The sequence below is a fragment of the Neolamprologus multifasciatus genome, chromosome 14 (genome assembly GCF_963576455.1).
Source record: "Neolamprologus multifasciatus chromosome 14, fNeoMul1.2, whole genome shotgun sequence".
Lineage (NCBI taxonomy): Eukaryota > Metazoa > Chordata > Actinopteri > Cichliformes > Cichlidae > Neolamprologus > Neolamprologus multifasciatus.
In genome coordinates this window covers 39949625-39972799 of record NC_140452.1, presented here as the reverse complement: position 1 = coordinate 39972799, position 23175 = coordinate 39949625, and the positions used below count along the sequence as shown (strand labels likewise).

The following is a 23175-nucleotide window of genomic DNA, read 5'->3' as shown; positions in this document are numbered from 1 at the left end:
AGTAATAAGAGTAATATTAAAACTAAGTAGCTGCAGTAATAGTAGCCATTGTTGGAAACTGGAATTGGCTGGGCCAGTCTGGGATATGGTTTTCAGTTTTGTTGTCCGGGTGGAAAATCGGGAGAAGTTGGGGGGAGAATGGTCGCCCCGGGAGATTTTCGGGAGGGACACTGAAATTCAGGATTCCCCGGAAAAATCGTGAGTGTTGGCATGTATGTCCTAGCATAGCCTGTAACGTTATTGTGACGGACACATTATATGAGTGAACCTGACTTTAAGTGACTTACAGGTTTCTTTGAAAAACAATTTCTTATATCCAGGTTCTTCCTTTGCGCTGTCATCCTCCTCTCCTCCTCGCAGCGCAGGTTTGCCGCTGCTGAAACTAAACAGAGCTCCCTGAAAGGCTCGGCCAATCACATTGGCCATATTTGTCACATGACGTAGGACTCCAGTTGCGAACGTAATTTAACTCTTTCTGCTCCGCTCGCTGAATGAGACGCTGACAGATCGTTTTTTTCTTTCTATCGGGTTTGTTTTTCTTTACTCTAAGAGATCATATTATTGGTGGGGACAATTCAATAATTGCTGGATATTGGTGGGGACACGTCCCTTCCGTCCATGCCAAATCTACGCCCTTGGCATAAATTCCTGCATTTACTTCATTATTTTGCATAAATGTCAGTTATAAACTTAAATATAAAGTTTAAAAAAATATAAAAGTATACTTTCTTACTTTAATCTCCTTTCATGGCATGCATTTTTAATTTCTCTTTGCTATTTGGGCTGATTGGGACCTGATGAATGTAAAAACAAAGAATTACATGTACATTTATACATACGGCGTACATTTATATCCGGTCCGCAAGATCATTTTATGTAGATGTACTATTAGTGTTATGCATGGCCCGGTGATATGAGGCGCTAATAATATACTAACTACAGATCTCATAATGCAGTGCTGCACCCTCCTTGCTGAACGCTGGGCTAACTGGGAACATTCCCGCGTCAATCAAGTCAAACTTCTGTTATTGCGAAGCTAGCCGCTCACAATGGCGAAGAGAAAAGTTGATTCTGAAAGCAGAGCCTTTCAGCGCCAGTGGGTGACTGAATATATGTTTACAGACATTGCTGGTAAACCCGTGTGTCTTATTAGTGGAGCTAATGTGGCTGTAATTAAGGAAATTAATTTAAGACGGCACTACGAGACAGAAAGTCAGGATAAGCTGAAAAACCTAAATGCAGAGCAGAAACTAAAGAAAGTAGGAGAGCTAAAGAAAAATGTGACATTTCAGCAGACTTTTTTCACCAGAGCAAAATGACAAAGTGAAGCTGTTGTGAAAGCAAGTTTTATTGTAGCAGAGGAGAAAGCCAAATCAGCCTGGTACCACTCTGAAGAGCTGCATGATGAGGGTGTGCAGCGTCTTGTGTCCAGACAAAACGCAGATTTTGGCAAATGTGAGCCTGAGCAGAAATACGATTGCTGATCGGGTTTGTGAGATGGCCACTAATTTAAGAACACAGTTGTGTGAAAGAAGCAAAAACTTTATTGCATACTCTCTTGCTGTGGATGAAAGTACAGACATGATGGACATCTGGCCATCTTCATCCGTGGAGAGGAAATATTGAACATTAAATTGATGCACGGGACAACGACAGGAAAAGACATTTTTTTAAACGTACGTCAAAGGGTAATCGACATGAAACTGCCCTGGGACAAGCTGGTTGGACTTACAACAGATGGAGCGCCGGTGTTGTGTGGTGAAAAAAGCGGACTAGTCAGCAGGATGCGAGTAAAGATGCTGGAGGAGAACTGTACCGGTGAGTTAACAGCATATCACTGCATCACACACCAGGAAACGCTGTGTGGTAAAGTCCTAAACATGGAGTATGTAATGATCACCATAACGCAAACCGTAAATTTTATCTGAGCTAAAAGTTTAAATCACCGTCAATTTCAGTCTTTTATGTGGGAAATAGATTCAGAGTTTGCCGACATTCCTCATCATACAGAGGTCTGTTGGCTGAGTTGAGAGAAACCTGTGCAGATTCAGATGGAGCTGCAGTGTAATGATACACTCAAGGCAAAGTACGACACTGAATGGCCCGCACAGTTTATTAGTTCCATTCCTGAAGCAATGCCCAGCTCCGTCTACATGCGGCTCCAACCTTTCATTTATTTTTTCTGGGGTTTTTGGAAGCAAGACCTGAAAACTGCTGTTCACAAACGCTGTCCATCTTATCTGACTGAGCTGGAGCTGTTTTGCAAAGAAGAATAGGCAAGAATTTCAGTCTCTAGATGTGCAAAGCTGGTAGAGACATACCCTAAAAGACTGGCAGCTGTAATTGCAGCAAAAGGTGGTTCTACAAAGTATTGACTCAGGGGGCTGAATAATTACGTACACCCCACTTTGCAGTTATTTATTTGTAAAAAATGTTTGGAATCATGTATGATTTTCGTTCCACTTCTCACGTGTACACCACTTTGTGTCGGTCTTTCACGTTGAATTACAATAAAACTGATTCATGTTTGTGGCTGTAATGTGACAAAATGTGTAAAAGTTCAAGGGGGCCGAATACTCTTGCAAGCCACTGTATATCTATCTATATATATATCTATATATAGATATATATATTACAGATGGACCGATCCGTTATTACATATCGGTATCGGTGCGATATTGACCTAAATTACTGGATCGGATATCGGAGAGAAATAAAAAATGTAATCCGATCTATTAAATATCACAAAAGCACCTCGCAAAACTTGCGACATGGCATAACTCAGCTCATAGCCTTAGCACGTTGGAGCAGTATGCGTCACGTGATAGAGCTGCTGTGCCGTGCCAGACCTCTCGGTGGTCTGATTGAGCATTTGGAGCCTTGCTACCAAACCGGCATTTCATCTCTGAGAAAGTTATCCCAGAGAGAAGTAGAGAAGTAAAGCAATATTCTGTCTTCACTAGATGTGGGCGTGATTTAGCTTATCCAGTTTGACAGAATGAGAAGAAGAGAATGCTTTGAACTCAGATTCTTCTTTACTTTGAACTGCATCTCCAGTTTACATGCCATGTTACTTAAGGCTTCTTATGCATGGTATCCCTTATCCATTTTCATTGTTTCATTATTTCATGCGGCTACCATATCGGTGCCAGCTGCGGTCTCAAGGCTGGAACTGAACATAACAAATAATCTCTCCCCTGATAACAAACTGTGTTTAGACTCTTGGTTCCAAACGCCTTCTCATGTTCTCATGCTGGCCTCTCATAGGAGCCCAGCATGAGTAGAGTTCTCTTTTTCTCCCCCCTCCTCAACTTGCCGATTGTATTGTACATTTCTGTGTTTTGTTTTCAAAATACTACCGGTCTCCGACCTGTCTCCCCATGTCATGTCTGTGTTGTGTATGTAAGGTTGGGGGGGGGGGGTCCCATTTCGCTGCAGGGCAACTTTGCATGTGACAAATACAGGTTTCTTGATTGATTGATTGATTGTAGCAAATTAGCTGGGCATAACAACTTCCCAAGTACCAACTGTGGCCACAAGAGGGTGCCAAATCATACAAATAAAAGCATATAACACATTAAAGTTATAACAACACACTCCCCGCCTGGTATAAATTATTTTATACCACTACATCTTTTACTTCACTGTTTAGTTTCCTGTATACCTCAGTCTTTCTTTGTAGTTTCCTTGGGGAACAGAAGTATGAGCTGAGAAACTGGACGTAGGTAAATCCGTGGAGTACCTTGTTTCACAACTCTAACCTCCACCTTTCTGATTTTATTATCTTGACTAGGGATGTTCTTAACAATGAGACCAATAGGCCATTTATTTCACTTGGTTTGGTAATCCTTCAGTAAGACAATGTCTCCGACTTGCATGTCCCGTTTGTCATTGATCCACTTCTTTCTGGACTGCAGTGTTGTCAAATATTCTTGTCGCCATCGTTTCCAAAAGATGTTGGGCTAGATATTGGACAGGCCGCCACTGTTTCTTGCATAGGTCTTTCAAGTCAAACACCCCTTCGGGAGCAGACACAACGTTTGCCTTCTGAGTAAGAAGCATTGCTGGTGTCAAGACTGTCGGTGACTCTGGATCTGTACTCACCGGAACCAATGGACGAGCATTCATAATTGCCATCACTTCTGCCATCAAGGTGACAAGGACTTCATGAGAAAGACGAGTAGGCCCCGACTGCAGCAGCATGGCATCTAAGATCCGACGAGCAACACCAATCATTCTTTCTCATGAGCCTCCCATATGGGATGAGTGTGATGCATTAAAGGTCCATGAGCTTCATTACTAAGATAATTTCGGACCTCTGAGTCATCTGTGAAGATTAGGGGTGGGTTTTGATAATCGATTTATCGATTAAAATAGATTCTGGCTTGTATAGTGTTATATTGATTCATTAAAATCCTGAATCGATTTTTTTTATATAAATTTATTTAGCCCCAAATGCCAGAATCTCAGGTTAAACCTCACAAAATTTAAACAACCACCAAACAGCTAAAACAGTAAATGAGAGCAGGAACACTGATTCTGCACAAAGACGTAAACACAAAGTGCGGACCCGCTGACGGATCATAATCAGTGAGATGTCGCCTTTCTCACCCGACGGCACGGACATAGTCGGGGCTGAAAGCCGACAGCTCGCTGATTCTGATGTTTCGGCGGGTCCGCGCTTTGTGTTTACGCCCCTTTTGCGCTGATTCTAAAGCTGTTAGTTTGATGTCTCTCCAAACAATATTGACTTAACCAGCAGCAATCTTCATGTTTTTCTCACCCCAACAGCAGCAGATGGCCGCCCCTCCCTGAGCCTGGTTCTGCCGGAGGTTTCTTCCTGTTAAAAGGGAGTTTTTCCTTCCCACTGTCGCCAAAGTGCTTGCTCATAGGGGGTCATATGATTGTTGGGTTTTTCTCTGTATCTATGAAGCGCCTTGAGGCGACTTTTGTTGTGATTTGGCGCTATATAAATAAAATTGAATTGAATTTTTCTGTGTTTTATCTTCAGATGCTTTGACACAAAGGCATCTGCTGTGATGCTCACACCTTTGATATAGACTTGCGAGTGTCAGCTTCCTTTTTACTTTCTTACTTACTTCCTTTTTTAAATGTACTGATCTGAATATTTCTGACTGTCTGAGGCAAAATTTCCCAGATTCAAATCGAATTGAATCGATCAATTTGGGACCTTGTGAATCGGAATCTAATCGATTCTAGAAATCAGTGACGATACCCAGCCCTAGTAAAGATCCTTAACTCTCTACAGGCACTGACGAAGTTGGTTCCACGGTCAGACCTGAGGACCTTGGAAGGTCCTCGTATGGCAAAAAACCTTCTTAAGGCGTTAATAAAGCTTGAGGTGGACATGGATTTAATCACCTCTATATGCACTGCCTGCTTTCCTAGGCAAACAACAAGAAGAAAACAAGCGATGGGCAGTGTTGTTTACGTAAACAACACTGCCCATCGCTTGTTTTCTGCTGTGCCTCCTCCCGTTCGTCATGACACTACGCTCCATGGTCCAAAGACATCTAGACCAACTCTGGTGAACGGGGGTTCTATGGAAAGCCTATCCTCAAGCAAGTCAGACATCTTTTGCTCTTGAGGCTTTCCTCTGAGTTTGCGGCATGTGACACAGCCATAGATCAAGCTAGAAACCAGCTTTCTTGCGCCAATTATCCACAAACCAGCTGAGCAAAGTGCCCCCTGAGTTAAGTGGCAGTCTTGGTGGGCAACTTCCTGGTGATAATGTCTTACTAACAAAGTTGTCACGTGGTGTCTCTTGGGGAGTATGACTGGGTGTTTTTCATCATATGGAAGATCAGCTGAAGAGAGCCGTCCACCTACTCTAAGCACTCCATCCTGATCAATAAAGGGGTTCAACCTCCACAGAGGACTTGTTTTGGAAATTTGTTTCCCTCTCTCCAATTGTTTCACTTCTTCCTTGAATGCTATCTTTTGAACACTCCAGATCACTCTAAATTTTGCCTGTGTTTGTGGATCTTGTTTTGAAAGCCTTGACCTGTCTCTTGCCACGCTGATGAGCTTCGCCATTCCATTTTACAGAGTTTTCCATGAGGAGAACCGTTCAAATCTCTGTGGACTGAGAGGTCTGTCAGTAGCCTTAGTTGCCAGGGTGCTGACTTCTGGGCGAACCTCTGCATCGTGCTGTGGTTCAGCAAGATCAAACTTACTTAATGTCACTGATGGGGATACCTGTTGTTGGACCTGCTTTAGGAACTGAGGACCAGTGAACCAGCTTGTTTTGTGCAGGAGACTTGCTGCAATCGGCCTTGTTGCAATGTCAGCTGGGTTGTTCTCTGTTGCAAGATAATTCCACTGCATGCATGTAGTGGACTTCCTAATTCTGGAGACTCTGTTGGACACATAGATGTAAAACCTTTGCTAAACATTATACAGGGTGGGCCATTTATATGGATACACCATAATAACATGGGAATGGTTGGTGATATTAAAGTCCTGTTTGTGGGACATTAGTATATGTGAGGGGGCAAACTCCTCAAGATGGATGGTGACCATGGTGGCCATTTAGAAGTCGGCCATCTTGGATACAACTTTTGTTTTTTCAATAGGAAGAGGGCCATGTGACACAACAAACTTATTGGTAATGTCACAAGAAAAACAATGGTGTGCTTGGTTTCAACGTAACTTTATTCTTTCATGAATTATTTACAAGTTTCTGACCACTTGTAAAATGTGTTCAATGTGCTGCCCATTGTGTTGGATTGTCAATGCAACCCTCTTCTCCCACTCTTCACACTAAGAGTGTATGCATATTACTGAATGTGTATACTAAATATGTATGTCTACGTGTGTGTATATATATATGTGTGTGTGTGTGTGTGTGTATATATATACATATTTTACAAATTAAATAGAGTAAAATAAAATAAATATATAAAATATACAGAGGTTGGTAGTTGGATATTGTGCAAAACAAGTGGCATTTATATACAGTGTGTAGTGCATAATGTTGAAGTTCCAGTAGTGAAGGTGAGGTGTCTATGAGGTGTTCAGCAGTCTGATGGCCTGGTGGAAAAAGCTGTCTCTCAGTCTGCTGGTACGGGACCGGATGCTGCAGAACCTCCTTCCTGATGGAAGTAGTCTGAACAGTTTATGGCTGGGGTGGCTGGAGTCCTTGATGATCCTTCACGCTTTCCTCAGGCGCCGCTTCCTGTAGATGTCCTGGAGGGAGGGAAGCTCACCTCCAATTATCCGTTCAGAGCAGAGCTATACTGTGGTGGAGCTTGTTTATTTGTTTTGTTTATTTGTTTGTTTGTTTTGTCTTTGCTTTACTTTTGCTTCATATGTTGTTTGTTTAATTTAAGGCTAAAATTAAACTAAATCAATGAGAGGTAAAATTTGAGGGGGTAGGGACTAATAAGTGTATACTTCTGCCTACTCCTTTTCAAACAAAAGAATGGAATGATATTAAGTAATGATTGTGAAGGCACATGTTTGAAATAAAAATTAACTGAACTGAACTAAACATAATAATATAATTATTGGTAGAAACAGTTTAGGGTGGCCTTAGGTCTGATGTCAGCTCACGTTTCTTCTTCTGCAACTTTCTGGGCATCTCTGTATTTGAAGATGCCACTTCACCTACCACCACCAACTAGTCAGACCTACAGAAAAAGATAGGCAGAAACACGCAAACCACACGCAAACCACAAGCTACACGCAAACCATAATTACAGTTAACATATGATCGTTAAGACATCGTTTTGTTGTCTTCTATTTTGTCACTAGACATAGACATGCTTTACTGTCATTCAAATTTATACCTTACAGTGCACATAAAAATAAGATTTGCAGCATTGGCACCAATTGTTCAAAATATGAATATTAAAAAATAAAATAAAATAAAAAATATAGTACAAAGTGTATTGTGATGGCTGCACTTACAGCCACACAGTGGTAATACCCACCATGTTAGTGTAGAGGCTTATAAGTAACATCGCATTCACATTTGTCTTTCTTTAAATATAGGAATTAATTTACAGGACAATAAATAACTGGTTTTGGTTTAGAGTTAATTCACATATCCACATAACACTGCATTCTAAAATAAGTGCGCACATTTTAGTTTACACTGTTATGTATGATTAATCTTTTGTTTTCTGAGTTACCTTAGTTGCCGCTGTTCCAGTCCCTTGATTAAGGAGCCAAGAGGTGGAAAAGGGGCGGAGCGAGCTTTAAAGGAAGACTACAAATTGGTTCATGCCATAACTCGGGACCATGGGGGGGAATTGGAGTTAATTATGTTAGGTTTTGTGTGTTTTACCCCTTCTCCTGTTTTTGTGGGCTGATCAGCCACTATTTAAGTTTCCCCTTTGTCTTGTTAAGTTAGGTCAGTTTGTTTGAGTTATCAGTAGTGTTGTCAACTTTGAGTAGAGTTCTGTTATTTTGACCTCTTTTATGGTAAATGGTAAATGGACTGGTTCTTATATAGCGCTTTTCTACTCTTTCTGAGCACTCAAAGCGCTTTTATGGGCCCAAGATTTTGATTCTTTTTGCATGATTTAACCAATTATGTTTTTTGTTTCCTTCACTGCTCGGTCCATCACATGTATATACATCTTAGTAGAGATATAACTATACGAGCAGATCTGTAGTTTTTGTATTTCTTAGTTTGGTTTTTTTTAAAAAAAGGCATGAATCCAAACAAGACAGCTGTAACAATCAAGGAGTAGATATGGTGAAGTTAAATGACTTTATTTGCCTGGGGTCAACCATTCAAACAGTGTTAAATGGCATACCATTTAAAATAGCACTTTTCTGTCCCACTTGTGTAAGTGAAAGGAAAGGTTTATAAGATGGTAGTGACACCTAATATGACATAGGATGTGCAAATGATGGTACTATCAAAAAGAAAGGAGATGGAATTTGAGGTGCCACAGTTGAAGATGGTCAGATCTGGGAATGACCAGAATGAACCTGATTCAAAATGGGTATATCAGAGGGACAGCTCAGATCGAGTGCACTAGAGACAAAGCTAGAAAGGTTGAGGTAGTTTGGACATGTTCCAGGACACAATTGTGGATACAAGGCAGCAGGAAAAGAGGAAACAATAGAGAGGATTCAGGGATATGCTCAAGAAGGATATAAAGAGTCAGCCTTTGCTGATGCACTGAGCATTTCTCCTTCTCTCACCCCTTCTCACAACTCTGCATTTAATTATGAGTTATTGGTCTCTGGCTCTCTTCCACAGCATGTCTTTTATCTCTCAACTTACCCCCGACTTGTTGTAGCAGAATGCTGCCCCTTCTTGTGCCTGGTTCTGCCAGTTTCTTCCTGTTAAAAGCGAGTTTTTCCTTGCTCAAACGGGGTTGTATGTATGAACAAAAAAATAATTATGGAAAAAATTTCCATGTGATTAAATTGCGTTATTTTAGCATCATGCAATTCTGTCATTCCAACCTAATGTACTTGACTTAGAACAACTTAATGAATTAATGACGAATCAACTTTTTCACTGCAGTTGAGTCCAGCTTAATTTTACTGAATTGATCCAACCCACGCAAATTACATTACTCCAACAAAAATACTTAATGCTAATAGATAGCCATTTAGTTTTCAACAAAGTCAAAGTCCGATTAACAACTTGTCATGCACACCTTTTTTTCTTACGATTTAATGAATTTAGGACATAGCTGTCACACCATCCATCCTTTTCCGTTTCTCCTTATCAGGTTGCAAGGGGTGGCAGGAGTCTATTCTACCTGTCATACGGTGAGAGGCGGGGTATACCCTGGGCAGGTCCCCAGTCTATCACAGGGAGACAGACAACTATTCACACACTCACATTCACACCTGTGGGCAATTTAGAGTCACTAACTGCATGTACGGAAAGAGACACAACCACAGGGAGAACATGCAAACTCCACACAGAAAGGCCCTGGCCAGTTTGTGGATTTGAACTCTTCCTCTGAGGTAGCAGTGCTTTCACTGAACCAACGAGCTGTCACTCCATACTTAAAAAAAAAAAAAGTAGAAAAGCTTTGATTACAAGGCTTCATACAGAATTTTCTTAACGTTTTTGTCTTTGCGGAAGATTGCAGTAAATTTAATTACGGAAGGCCCAAACCTAAACATTTACTTCCAGGATCACATTATCAGAAGGGCAGCCACTTTGTAGTCACCAGATCTAATTTATTTGAGCATCTACTGTATGGTATTGTTTTTTTTATTTATTACAGAGTACTCTGCACCACCATCATCAAAACACCAAATGAGGGAAGAATAGTGCTAATTCCTCCATTAAGAGTTGAGATATAGAAAATCAATTCAAAACATATTTATACATAATTAAGTTACCATAAAATAAATAGATTTATAAGCAAATAAGTAAAACGTATATTCACAAACAGATATTAACAGATAGGAAATACTGGGACATATATGCATATACATATATGCCCCCCAGCAGCAAACTCAATTTTTCACAGCTGCAGAACATCAGCCAGCACTAAGCAGTTCTTTGAATGAACTGTGACAAGGTGTTGTTCTTTCCCCCTTCCCCCATCTTCTGTCTTCCGGGAACACTAATAGGCTCCATGCAGAGTAATGTGACCAACTGAATCATCCTCACCCCAGAGCTGGAAGCTGCAGATCAGAGGAGCTGTGCTCAGTCCCACTCCCACACTGAAAAACTTCTCTGGAGTGACACTTTCTGCTAAGGATTTCTTGGATAGTAAACCTCATCTTCCAAGGATCTAACAGCACAGTCTCTCTATTTGCTTCAGCCACTTTTCCCACTTGTCAGACCTCAGATCAGCTCTAAGGTGAAAAGGTCATAGGGCCCAGGTGTAGCCCTGACTACAGTAATAGGTAAGTAAAACCTTATGCGTGTGATGCTGACAGACTTGAAACACTTCTACATGGATAGTGAGCGATTAGTTATCAGCTGATCAACCTCATCAGTCCTGCGGAACCTTTGAAGTGCCCCTATTTTAATCTAACTTGTTGACTTTGTAATAAAAAACAGGATTGGTCGGGTAACATCAGTGAAATTTGTGGGCTCTGATAATTGTAATAGATGTAGTAGACTAATGATTGCTACAGTGATGTAGATGATCACTCATCTCATATTTGTATTTAGACTTGCTTGTTCAAATACAAGAAGTGAACAGCTGCAGCCTGATTGTTATATAAACCTAGGTGCACCCCACTGAGCTGGCAATAAGCACTTATTTCCACTAACTAGTCTACTTCCTTTTACATGAACAAAGATACAAAAAAGACTTTCGAGGCACTATCAGGCAAAATTTCTGTTACTTAGAGTAAATAACTTCCATTAGTTAGAGTAAAGTAAGTAAAGCAGTTACACAAAGTGTTCATCATACATCATCGTACAAAAACGAGGCTGTAGTATAAATAACAGAAATCTCTATGAGGTCAGAAAAACTGAACTCATACAGACTGCATACTGCATTAAACAGCAGTATTTACATAGTACATTAATGAACTTTACAGAGATAGCTTCATCTCGTGTTTTTACAAACATGATACCACAACTGCTATGTATAAAATATTCAAGGTAGTGTCTGTTTTGAAAGTTTGGTGGTTCACAGGCAAACTGCATCTGCCAGTCTGTGTCTGTAGTTCTTACAAATTTGTTTTTAAGTGAACACAATGCCCTATGAATAACAGTGTGCAGTGTCTCCTAAATGTCTAGAGGAATTCTTTTTTTGACAGAAACATTAACTTTGACAACTGACCATAAATTCTAACATTGAATTCATTCTCAAGTCTAAGTTACCAACTTAGAAAACAGAAAAAACGCAAACAGAATTATGACCATAAATCACTGATTATTAAACATCATAGCATAAAATGAGTAAGAGACATTGTGGCAGTATTGCACTCGGAGCAGTGACACTAAGCTTTGGTGCCTACCTATTGAATTCTTTCAATTTACTTCATGAACTCTGACTCTAATTTTGCTGTTGGACTAATTGATGGAGGCATATAACTATAAGATTCTAATACTTAATATTAATATTTTTCTTTTTCAAAATATTCAAGAACTAACAAACAACTTTTTACAACAAAACTACCTTATGTTCGAATTTTGGCTAGAATTTAGATTAAACTGAAGCATAATGGCACACAGTTGGTATGTTGTCCCTGTGCTTGAGTGTTTTTTTCCTGGAGGTCAGTCTTTTCTCAAAAGACTGACCTCCAGTCTTTGTAGTTTTTTAATATCTACATTTTTTCCATGACATCAGCTACCACAGTGATCCTACCTTCGCCATTGTATCTCCTCACAGACGTACTCAAAAGCACCAGAGAGAGAGATGGTAGAGATAATGACACATGTTTTCACAGAAACAAGAATGTATTTAGAATTTGCTAAGAATCTATCTGTCCATGTGATCACAACCTGTTTTTTTGTTTTGTTTTTGTTTGCTGATTTCTGTTTTTGTTTGCTTAATAATCAAAACAAAGTACCTATTGTTAATTCATATGACTCAACCCTATTTTAACATAACACCTGTTTTTATTGGCAGTTAATTTTGTGCTACTAACATTATGTCCTAACTCATCATTGGTCACTGTCACATAAAACATGCATGTATAGAATCACCCCATGTGGAAAAGAAATGTAAAAAGTGCATTTTATTTAAAAAAAAAAAACAAAAGAAAAGAAAAAAAGAATAGACTTCTATATCTATGTACTCCTTTAACATTATTACAATGAATTGTAATGTGTGTATCAAGTATTCACATTTTTTTAACACCAGAAAAATGTGAAAAGAGACACTTTCATATGTAAATCATTTTATCATTTATCATGTTTACTTCTACATTGCTTCTACCATTCCACGCCTTGATTTAGTTATTATGAAGCAGGCAACCGGCTTTCGGGGATACAGTTGTATATGGCATAGATCTACCATTTTGGCAATATAGAACTTTCCATAGATTTGTGGTTAGGGATTTTTAGGTGGTTCATCTATAATTTATAACATCTCTGATTAAACAAACAATATAGAACACTACTACTTAGCTACTGATTTGCTAGACAGGATAGAGCCAGCATACTCGTTTGGAACTGCTCTTAGTCTTTATACTAAGCTAGGTTAACTACATGCTGACTCCAGATCTGTACTGAACACACAGAAATGTGACTGATACTTGTGTTTTGCCTCAGTTCTGCTTTTTCCAATGGCTCACGTGATCACAAGCTGATACAGTGACAGCTTACAGACTAAAATTATAAGGAAAATACAAGGAAACAAGCACATGGCTCTCATGTAAATGCTTGGCTTCATTTAATCAGACTGATGTTTCCCCAGCAGCCAAAGACAAACTACAAAATGATCAGCAGTGGATTCACCTCTCCACTTATTACCTCAATTTGTCAGTAACTGACAACCCACACCACATATTTATTTTCCTCTTTGTGTTTTAAATAGTTATGAAATGTATGAGAGAATTAAGTATTTGAATATTTTTGCATTATCTTTTTGATGTGTTTATATGTAAAAGGGAGTTGCTTAATAAATGCGTAAAAGGGTGGTAAATGTATATTGTAACTGGTGAACAAGACAAGTGGAGAGCCATGTAGTGCAGTAAGTTTAAAGCTCCCTGCAGATGAAAGATGCATTCCTACTCTGCATGTTGCTGTGTTCCTCAGACAGATTCCCAGCTGGGACCTGCTCTAATCTCCTGGCAACAATATTGACATAGAAATAGAAACTCTGGAGAGGACAGGACTAGCTCTCTGCCTGTGAGGATTGCCTGCAAATATATCTGCTATAGTTAATATTGATCACAAAGTTGTGCATTATTGCATTAAAGACAGACAGACAGACAGAAAGTTAGATGTTCTTTCTTCCCACCATTCTGGTACAAGTAAATCATTTGCCAGAAAACATCTAAAAGAGTCTGCTTGTTTCCAGACAGAAAAGTCTTATGCCTACTCTGGCAAACCAGTGGTTTAAAATTGTTATAAACCCTCTGTATTTCCATTCCTGAAGTTGTGAAACAGAGTTGATATTGTTCCTGAGTTGGCTAAAAACATTGTAAAAATGCCTTACCAGTTCGTTTAGCAGCTGACTCTCTGCATCTGAAGCTGCATCTCAGGTGGTTCCTGTAGTCTGCCATCTTATGTTTGTTCATACTCATGTACCAACTTTAGGCAGTCCTTTCCTAAATCCTTTGGTTCAGGTATGTGAATGACACCTGGGAGAAAATCAGGACGTGCCACAATTCAATAATCACATTAACTTAATAGACAAACACCAGAGAGGATATGAAAGGAGTTAGACTGTGAAAATTCCATCATTAATGGGAAACATTTGAAAGTGTACAGTAGACACTGACTTTTTTTAAACCAGTGTATCCAGATCCTAGTAGCACTTTTCTACTCTACCTGAGTACTCAGAGCAGTTTATACAATTTGGCTCATTCACCCATTCATACAAGCACTTCTTCTGTGCTGAAGTTCTTTCTATCTAGCATTCACACACACCTTAAGACAAAAAACACACAGAGAAATAGTGTATAGGTTTAAGTACCAGGAGGATTGTTGTGAATTATACATGGGGGAAAACAAACAAATTCCACCTGAGTGGACGGCACAACTGTCCTGAAGTTTATTTACACCTGGTTCTAGTTTCGGTCATTTTACAAATGCACTATTTATAAGGCAGGCGAAACCTGAACTCAGCTGAGACTGAAGAAGTCACTTGCACAGTTCTCCCACTGAAAGGGTTATGTTGAGATGAACAGAATACACTTCCTGGGATCTCACTGATAGGTTTATTTTGTTTTTTCAGTTTAATGATAGCTTGCCACACTTGCATCAAGTGAGAGTTCCAGTGAAAATGTATTTGACACACACACACACACACACACACTCACTCACTCACTCACTGACAGACAGACAGACAGATAGTAGGGGTGCAACGATACACAAAATTCACGGTTCGGTTCGGTTCGATATTTTTTCGATACAAAAAAAAATGTTCACGCCTTTTTAATTTGTCATTTATTAAAATTATAAATATATATTTTAACTCAAAAGTACAGTTTTTAAATTTAATGTTGCTGAAACAACAAAGTACTTAAAAAAATTAATATCTGATTGAGGAATCACTCATCTTTGGAAAAGAGAGTTTATTACAGAGAAATTGCTCTTTCCAAAATAAAAGCTATACTATACACTTCTTCTGGGGTATATTCTCAGCAGCATATTAACCTCTTAAGCCCCAAGGGGGTTTCTGAGCTTCCTGCTCGAAAATGTAATGCCCAAATTTAATTGATTATTTCTCTGCAATTACAAACTCTGTCCTTACAATCTTGGTATCAAAATAAAGCTAACACTTGGGAAATTTCATCAGAGGTGTAAATATTGAATCAGATATTACTGTGGCTCCTCCGTGAATCGCAACCTTATCGTGGTGGAGGGGTTTGTGTGTCCCAGGGATCCCAGGGGCTATGTTGTCTGGGGGCTTTTGCCCCCTGGTAGGGTCTCCCATGGCAAATTGGTCCTGGGTGAGGGACCAGACAAAGAGCGATTCAGAAGACCCCCATGAAAAAAAACACCGAGGGAACAGTTTACCCTGCCCGGGATAGGGTTACCGGGGCCCCGCCCTGGAGCCAGGCCCGGGGAGGGTGCCCGAGGGCGAGCGTCTGGTGGCCGGGCCTTAGTCCATGGGGCCCGGCCGGGCACAGCCCGAAGAGGAGACATGGGCCCATCCTCCCGCAGGCCCACCACCCGCAGGAGGTGCCATAGGGGTCGGGTGCATTGTGTGTCGGGTGGCGGCCAGGAGCGGAGGCCCTGGCGGACTGACCCCCGGCTGCCAAGACTGGCAATAGGGACATGGAATGTCACCTCTCTGGTGGGGAAGGAGCCTGAGTTAGTGCGTGAGGTTGAGAGGTACCGGCTAGATATAGTCGGGCTCATCTCTACGCACGGCTTGGGCTCTGGAACCAGTCTCCTGGAGAGGGGCTGGACTCTGTCTCAGTCTGGAGTTGCCCCTGGTGAGAGGCGGCGGGCTGGGGTGGGTATTCTAATATCCCCTCGGCTTGCTGCCGGTACGTTGGGGTTTTTCCCGGTGGACGAGAGGGTTTGTTCCCTGCGCCTTAGGGTCGGGGAACGGGTCCTGACTGTCATCTGCGCTTATGCGCCGAGTGGCAGTTTGGAGTACCCAGCCTTCTTAGAGTCCCTGGGGGGGGTGCTGGAAGGTGCTCCACCTGGAGACTCTGTTGTCCTGCTGGGAGACTTCAATGCTCACGTGGGTAACGACAGCGAGACCTGGAGGGGCGTGATTGGGAGGAACGGCCTCCCTGATCTGAACCCGAGCGGTGCTTTGTTATTGGACTTCTGTGCTAATCACAGTTTGGCCATAACGAACACCTTGTTCGAACACAAGAGTGTCCATAAGTGCACGTGGCACCAGGACGCTCTAGGCCGTAGATCACACTCCTCAGCCTCCCCGGGAAAGTCTATGCCAGGGTGCTGGAAAGGAGAGTTCGTCCGCTAGTCGAACCTCTGATGCAGGAGGAACAATGCGGTTTTTGTCCTGGTCGCGGAACACTGGACCAGCTCTTCATCCTCTCGAGGATACTTGAGGGTGCATGGGAGTTTGCCCAACCAGTCTACATGTGTTTTGTGGACTTGGAGAAGGCATTCGACCGTGTCCCTCGGGGTATCCTGTGGGAGGTGTTGCGGGAGTATGGGGTGTCTGGCCCATTGCTACGGGCCATTCGATCCCTATACAACCGTTGCAAGAGCTTGGTTCGCATTGCCGGCAATAAGTCGGACTCGTTCCCGGTGGGTGATGGGCTCCGCCAGGGCTGCCCTTTGTCACCGGTTCTGTTCATAATTTTTGTGGACAGGATTTCTAGGCGCAGCCAAGTGGCGGAGGGCTTTCGCTTTGGTGGCCTCAGGATCTCATCTCTGATCTTTGCGGATGATGTGGTTCTGTTGGCTTCATCGGGTGAGGGCCTCCAGCTCGCACTGGAGCGGTTCGCAGCCGAGTGTGACGCAGCGGGAATGAGGATCAGCACCTCCAAATCTGAGGCCATGGTTCTCAGCCGGAAAAGGGTGGAATGCCCACTCCGGGTCGGGGATGAGGTCCTGCCCCAAGTGGAGGAGTTCAAGTATCTCGGGGTCTTGTTCGCGAGTGATGGGAGAAGGGAGCCGGAGATCGATAGACGGATTGGGGCTGCAGCTGCAGTAATGCAGACGCTGCACCGGTCCGTCGTGGTGAAGAGGGAGCTGAGTGTAAAAGCGAAGCTCTCAATTTACCGGTCGATCTACGTCCCTACCCTCACCTATGGCCACGAGCTGTGGGTAGTGACCGAAAGGACGAGATCGCGGATACAAGCGGCGGAAATGAGCTTCCTCCGAAGGGTGGCTGGCATCTCCCTTAGAGATAGGGTGAGAAGTTCGGCCATCCGGGAGGGGCTCAGAGTAGAGCCGCTGCTGCTCCACATCGAAAGGAGCCAGCTGAGGTGGTTTGGGCATCTGGTAAGGATGCCCCCTGGGCGCCTCCTGGGTGAGGTGTTCCAGGCATGTCCCACCGGGAGGAGGCCCCGGGGCAGACCCAGGACACGCTGGAGAGATTATATCTCTCGGCTGGCCTGGGAACGCCTTGGTGTTCCCCCGGATGAGCTGGAGGAGGTGGCTGGGGAGAGGGAGGTCTGGGCCTCTTTGCTTAGGCTGCTGCCCCCGCGACCCGGCCCCGGATAAAGCGGATGAAGATGGATGGATGGATGGATATTACTGTGTCAAAGTTACTGAGACTGGAACACAGAAAAAGTAAGTAGATTTTATCCTCGCCTAATTTTTTTTTTTTAATTTTTAGCATATAACCCTTTGAAAAATATGCCTCAGATCACATTTGGTTCCAGAAATCCAGTAACCAACATATAAACATCATCTGTGCAAAGATTTATGTTTCTAAAGTGAAACAGTGAAAAATTACAGCTCTGTCAATACATGAATATCCAGACGTTGTACAAAAATGTCCAATTTTGGCACACAATTGGATACCCTGCCACTTAATTTTTTTTAGGTATTAAAGAGCAGAAATTAATAAATTTTATTAACAGGCCTAAACATGCTTATTTTTAAAATATATTTTTGAAGAATTAACCACACATTTACATGGCAACGGCCCTTTTCTGCAGGGTATAGAGCGCTTGATTGGCCTCTGGCCCTTTAAACTCCGAGGGGCTGTAACTTTGGTTTCTTTTGGTCAATTTGCGTGATTGACACCTCTTTTTAATCGTTTGAGCCAATAGATTCACAGTGACGATGCCACGTTCACGTCACTTCAACCAATCAGTTGTGATGCCAAAACCCACGTGGGCCCAAATTTACTGCATGTGGCGTCTGTTCAGTCACGTGTCTGTAGGAGTTTGTTGATGGAAAACGCTAGGTAGGCATGGCAACTACTGTTAATCACGTGGCTACTGGCTACCAGCTAAAATAACGGAGGAAATCTGGACGGTAAGCCAATTTCTGTCTTAGCCCATTTGCACCGCTGTGTGTTTTTGTGGTCTTCTTTTGTGGCTCATTCAGTGAATTTTGGTCTGATCTTGGTGAAACTTGGTGTGTGGAGTCAGTGATAGCTCTGGAAGCTAACCAGCCCATCTTTAGCCGGTTACACAAGAATTTCTGGTTCCTCTTCCGGTTTTGTTTGTTTAGCGGACTTCTGAGCATTTACTTAACTGCTCGTTTAATCACGGCTTGTTTTTGGTGTGTTTGGTGGTTGTAGAAATGGTTTATATGACCTGACCTCCTCCTTTTTGCCCCCTGTACCAGGGCGTGGGGCTTAAGTGGTTAAGCATATCAGGTCCCCATAAGGAGAATCATGTGCTAATGGCTGTCTAAATGACTTGGGTAAAGTTTGTAGCATGCTTGCTTGTTGTTTTTGTCTGCTTCCACTTGTCTTTGCACTAGGATGATGTCAGAGTAAATGTGCAGTCATATTCGTTGTGTTCCCACTAGTGCTGTCAGCATTAATCTGAAATGACGTTGATGCCACAACACGGCAAATCTCTGTTAATGAGCTACCGCAGATCGCCCTGTGTGTGGGGCTGGACCCAACACCTTAACGAGCTAACCTGCTAACACACTAGTTCCCACCAATGTAATTGAGCATTGTGTGGCACATCCAACATACTGTTTTACTTTTGTCCATAACATGCTTACCTTCAGGGTCATACTTCACATGAAAACCAAAATAGTTCCAAACGCCACATCTGAATGAGGGTGGGGGAGGTTCAATTTGCCATGCTGCAACGAGCTTAACTTCTGTCTCGCTAGCTTGCCCTGCGCTCAGTGAATATGCATTCGACTCAGTGTTGCCAACTCCTCAGTAAGAAAAATCGCTATTGGTTGTCCTAATAGTCGCTAGAAGTCGCTAAATGACGTCATCACCTAATTTACATAATTGGTCATGCTAATGTAATTGTAACCTACGCTGCTGGAGAGAGAAATAACATCATGGACAAGACATAAAGTGAGCAAAAAACGTCCTAAATGCATTTAGAATTTATTTAGAACTACAAATTAAATTTCTTTTAGCAATTATTGTTTTTTGCAATGTTACAATTCCAACCTTGCTCCTTTACCCGGGCTTGGACCGGCAAAAGTGACCCGAAATAGGCACTTTGGTGGAGTTACTTTGTGTGTGTGTGTGTGTTTATAAGTAGTTTTAAACCTGATCCACAAAACAGCATAAGAGTAAAAGAAGAACTGACTGCGTTACAGCACCCGCTGCTTGTTGAGAGTAAAAGCGATATGCGCTTTCACGTCTTTTTTAGCGACTTTTTCTAGAAAAAAAGTTGCTAGGGGGTCTGAAAACTTGCTAAATATAGCGACAAAGTCGCTAAGTTGGCAACACTGATTCGACTACTCAGCCTAGGCTGCACTGTCAAGCGCAGATCCACTGAGCGCTCAAAACAGACAGCATCGTCAGAAGGAAAGTTGATAAAATAAATTAAAAATTTTGTATTGTTCGATACATATGTGTACCGAACCGAAAGCACTGTATCAAACGGTTCAATATCGATATGAGTATCGTTGCACCCCTAATAAATAGATAGATAGATAGATAGATAGATAGATAGATAGATAGATAGATAGATAGATAGATAGATAGATAGATAGATTCAAATATATTCATAAATTTTGCCAAGTGAATATAAAATGTTTTAAATTATATACTCTGGATTTAGAGGAAGAAGACCAACATTTTTTTTTAAATCTGATTGATTTCTGCTGTACTGTCCTTTTTTATTCTCTGCACATACATGCATTTGGTTAGCTTAGCATAGCTAAAAGAATCCAGCAACTTACAGGCAGCAGTGCATCAAGACCTTTTTTCAACTAAATTCTAATTACAGTTATAATCTTTAGATTGTAGGAACTGCTCTCTGTGCTCATTTACTGGAGAAAAGAGACAGGAGTGAATAACCTGAACTTATTGTCCTTTTAACCAAGCTGAAATTATTCAGCAAAATGATGTGATTCAAAACAGCAGTCACAAGAAGTATGTAGAGAGAAAACAGGAACTTGAGAAGCTATTGCGAGCTATCTAATAATTTACCCACAGATCACAAAGCCCCCACCCCCACCTCTTTTCCATACATGGGCAAATTTCATACCACAGTGTGACTAACTTCTTGCTCTTTTTTTTCTTTACATCTATTTTTGTATGGGAAAAATGCTGATAAAAGTTGTATGGATAATTACTGATCATTTATGTTAGTCAGCTCCCCTGTTATTTCATTTCAGGATCATCATCACCTTCACTTTGCCCATAAGCATGACAACCAAATCGAACAGCAGTGTTCTGGGTGGCAAGGCTTCCTCATCACCTCTCCTGTCCGCTCCACCTCACCAGCGTCTGATCACCAAAGATGGACACTGTGCACTTCGCCCCACTGTGTGTTCTTCGGGCTCATGGCATGAGACTTTACGCAGAGCCTGGCTGTTGGCCCTGCAGGATGTGTGGGGATTGTTGGTGAGTCTGCGCTGGAGATGGGTCCTCCTGGCCTTCTGCACCTCCTTCCTGGCCCACTGGCTGTTGTTTGCCTGTCTGTGGTACTTGCTGGCACACCTAAATGGGGACCTTGCTGTGCAGGATCATGATGCGCCCCCACAGGGGCATGTGCTCTGTGTAAAGCACATTACAAGCTTCACTGCTGCATTTTCCTTCTCCCTGGAGACTCAGCTAACCATCGGCTATGGCACTATGTTCCCCAGTGGAGACTGCCCCAGTGCTATAGCACTGTTGGCTGTACAGATGCTGCTTGGGCTCATGCTGGAAGCATTTATCACAGGTACATCTCTCCATCAAAACATCAATTATTCTAAGACAATTCTCAGTCTTAAGTTTAATTTACTATTTGGGAAACATAACAGAAAATAACTACCACACTGAGTTGACATTTACATGTTCACAATAGAAGGTGTTTTAGTGGTAGCCCAAAGTCTAAAGGAAAACGTGTAAATCATACTAAATTAATCATACTATCATTTCTTTGTGAAATTGCTCATGATGACATTTTTCTCATAGGCTGGGACCTTTCACAGCAGACTTTGTGAATCTGGGCAAGAGACAAAATACACCCCAGACAGGTTGCCAGTCTCAGTCAGTGCTTAAATCAAACCAGTAATCTCCAAAACACCTATCCACATCATAAACATTTGAAGTGGGAAAACCAGATCTTATGGCACAACAAAAGATCTAAAGATTAATTAAACAAATATCTTATAATACAACATGTTACAAGATCTGTTTCATTAATCCTGAGATAAGAAAAAAAGCTATAGGATTCCAACCTCATGAGGCAGAACAGAGATTGCAGTTTTAAAGCCTCTGAGGCTAAAAAAAATGTGACACCTACTGGAACACTCCAGGTATTGCACTTCCAGAGATAAATCCCATGAATATATTTCTAGATAGCCAGAAAATTAGATATGTAATATTGTTGGCTTCATCCCATAGAAATGCTATTCTATCTTGGACACTGGCATCTTTTGTCTGAACCTTTTTCAAGCTTTATTCAAACATTACGCTGCTCCTCACAAAAATTCACAGATCAAACCACACTTTACTTTACCGATGTGTGAGTGTTACCAGGTCCAACCCAGTAACACTGCTCCGACTTTTCATTGATAGATGAACCAAAAGCAGTGCACAGTGTAAGAGGCTTAAGAAATAGTCATATATTTTAAGTTATTCTCCTGTGATTTGAGACACATTCAGTACAGTAATGTAAAAATAGTGCACTTTAAGAATACAGTTGTGCTTCTAAAATTTTAAAAGATATTTTGAAGTTTAAACATCATTCTTTGGTCTAAAATTGTTTCCACTGTCATGATCACTGCCTTTGCTATATAGAAATCAGAAATGTGCATTTATCTGATGACAATGCACACCCTCAGAACTAGTGAGGAAAGTAATGATGTTTATCCAAGTGCTTGTATTTTACTTTTAGTCTTTCCATTGTCTATTACCTTTTGTTTCTGTTTTACTACTGAAAAAAAGCAGAAATATTATATGTTTTTCAAAAGTCTAAACCTTTTCTATCAGACATACAATTCCCCAATTTCTATATGAACTTACTGTAGATGTCTGCCTCTCCATACTGTTAGGACCATAACATTTTGGACATTACATATTTTTACATTTTTGCTTCTTCAGCCTAACGGTTCCCTTCACCATCTGGTTCGGGGGTTACCACCACGGCAGGCACCAACCACCTTGTGGCCACAGCTCAGTGCAGCAGTTTCAGCAGTTGAGGTGCTAAGTGCATTTGGACTCACTGTCGAAGCTCTGCTGGAGGTGGGAGTTGAAGGACTGGGAACTGTGTCAGGTGTTCCCTGTGAACCCTCACTATAGGTTTAGGCACGCCAGATCTGTCCAGCATCCTGCCCCGCCACCTGATCCAACTCACCACCAGGTGGTGATCAGTTGACACTTCAGCACCTCTCTTTACCGAGTGTCCAGAACATAAGGCCACACATCTGATGATATGATTACAAAATTAATCATCAACATGTTGCTTAGAGAGTCCTGGTGCTAAGTGCACTTATGGACACCTGTATGTTCGAACATGGTGTTTGTTATGGACAAACTGTGGTTTGTACAGAAGTCCAGTAAACAACACCACTTT

At 41.7% G+C, this 23175-nt stretch overlaps 1 protein-coding gene across 2 annotated transcripts in view; it reads left to right on the top strand.

Annotated features, from left to right (window-relative positions):
* Positions 1-10426: 10426 nt before the first annotated feature.
* Positions 10427-23175, top strand: part of kcnj13 (potassium inwardly rectifying channel subfamily J member 13) — an 18724-nt gene continuing 5975 nt past the window's right edge. Inside the window, exons 1-2 of one of the 2 annotated variants that reach the window (XM_085130451.1) lie at positions 10427-10857; positions 20789-21336. In XM_085130451.1, the coding sequence (XP_084986577.1) occupies positions 20820-21336 (517 nt within the window). In that variant the 5' untranslated portion in view covers positions 10427-10857; positions 20789-20819. Of the gene's footprint in view, positions 10858-18424; positions 21337-23175 lie in introns of those variants that run through there. The other variant, XM_085130452.1, reaches the window with a different exon arrangement.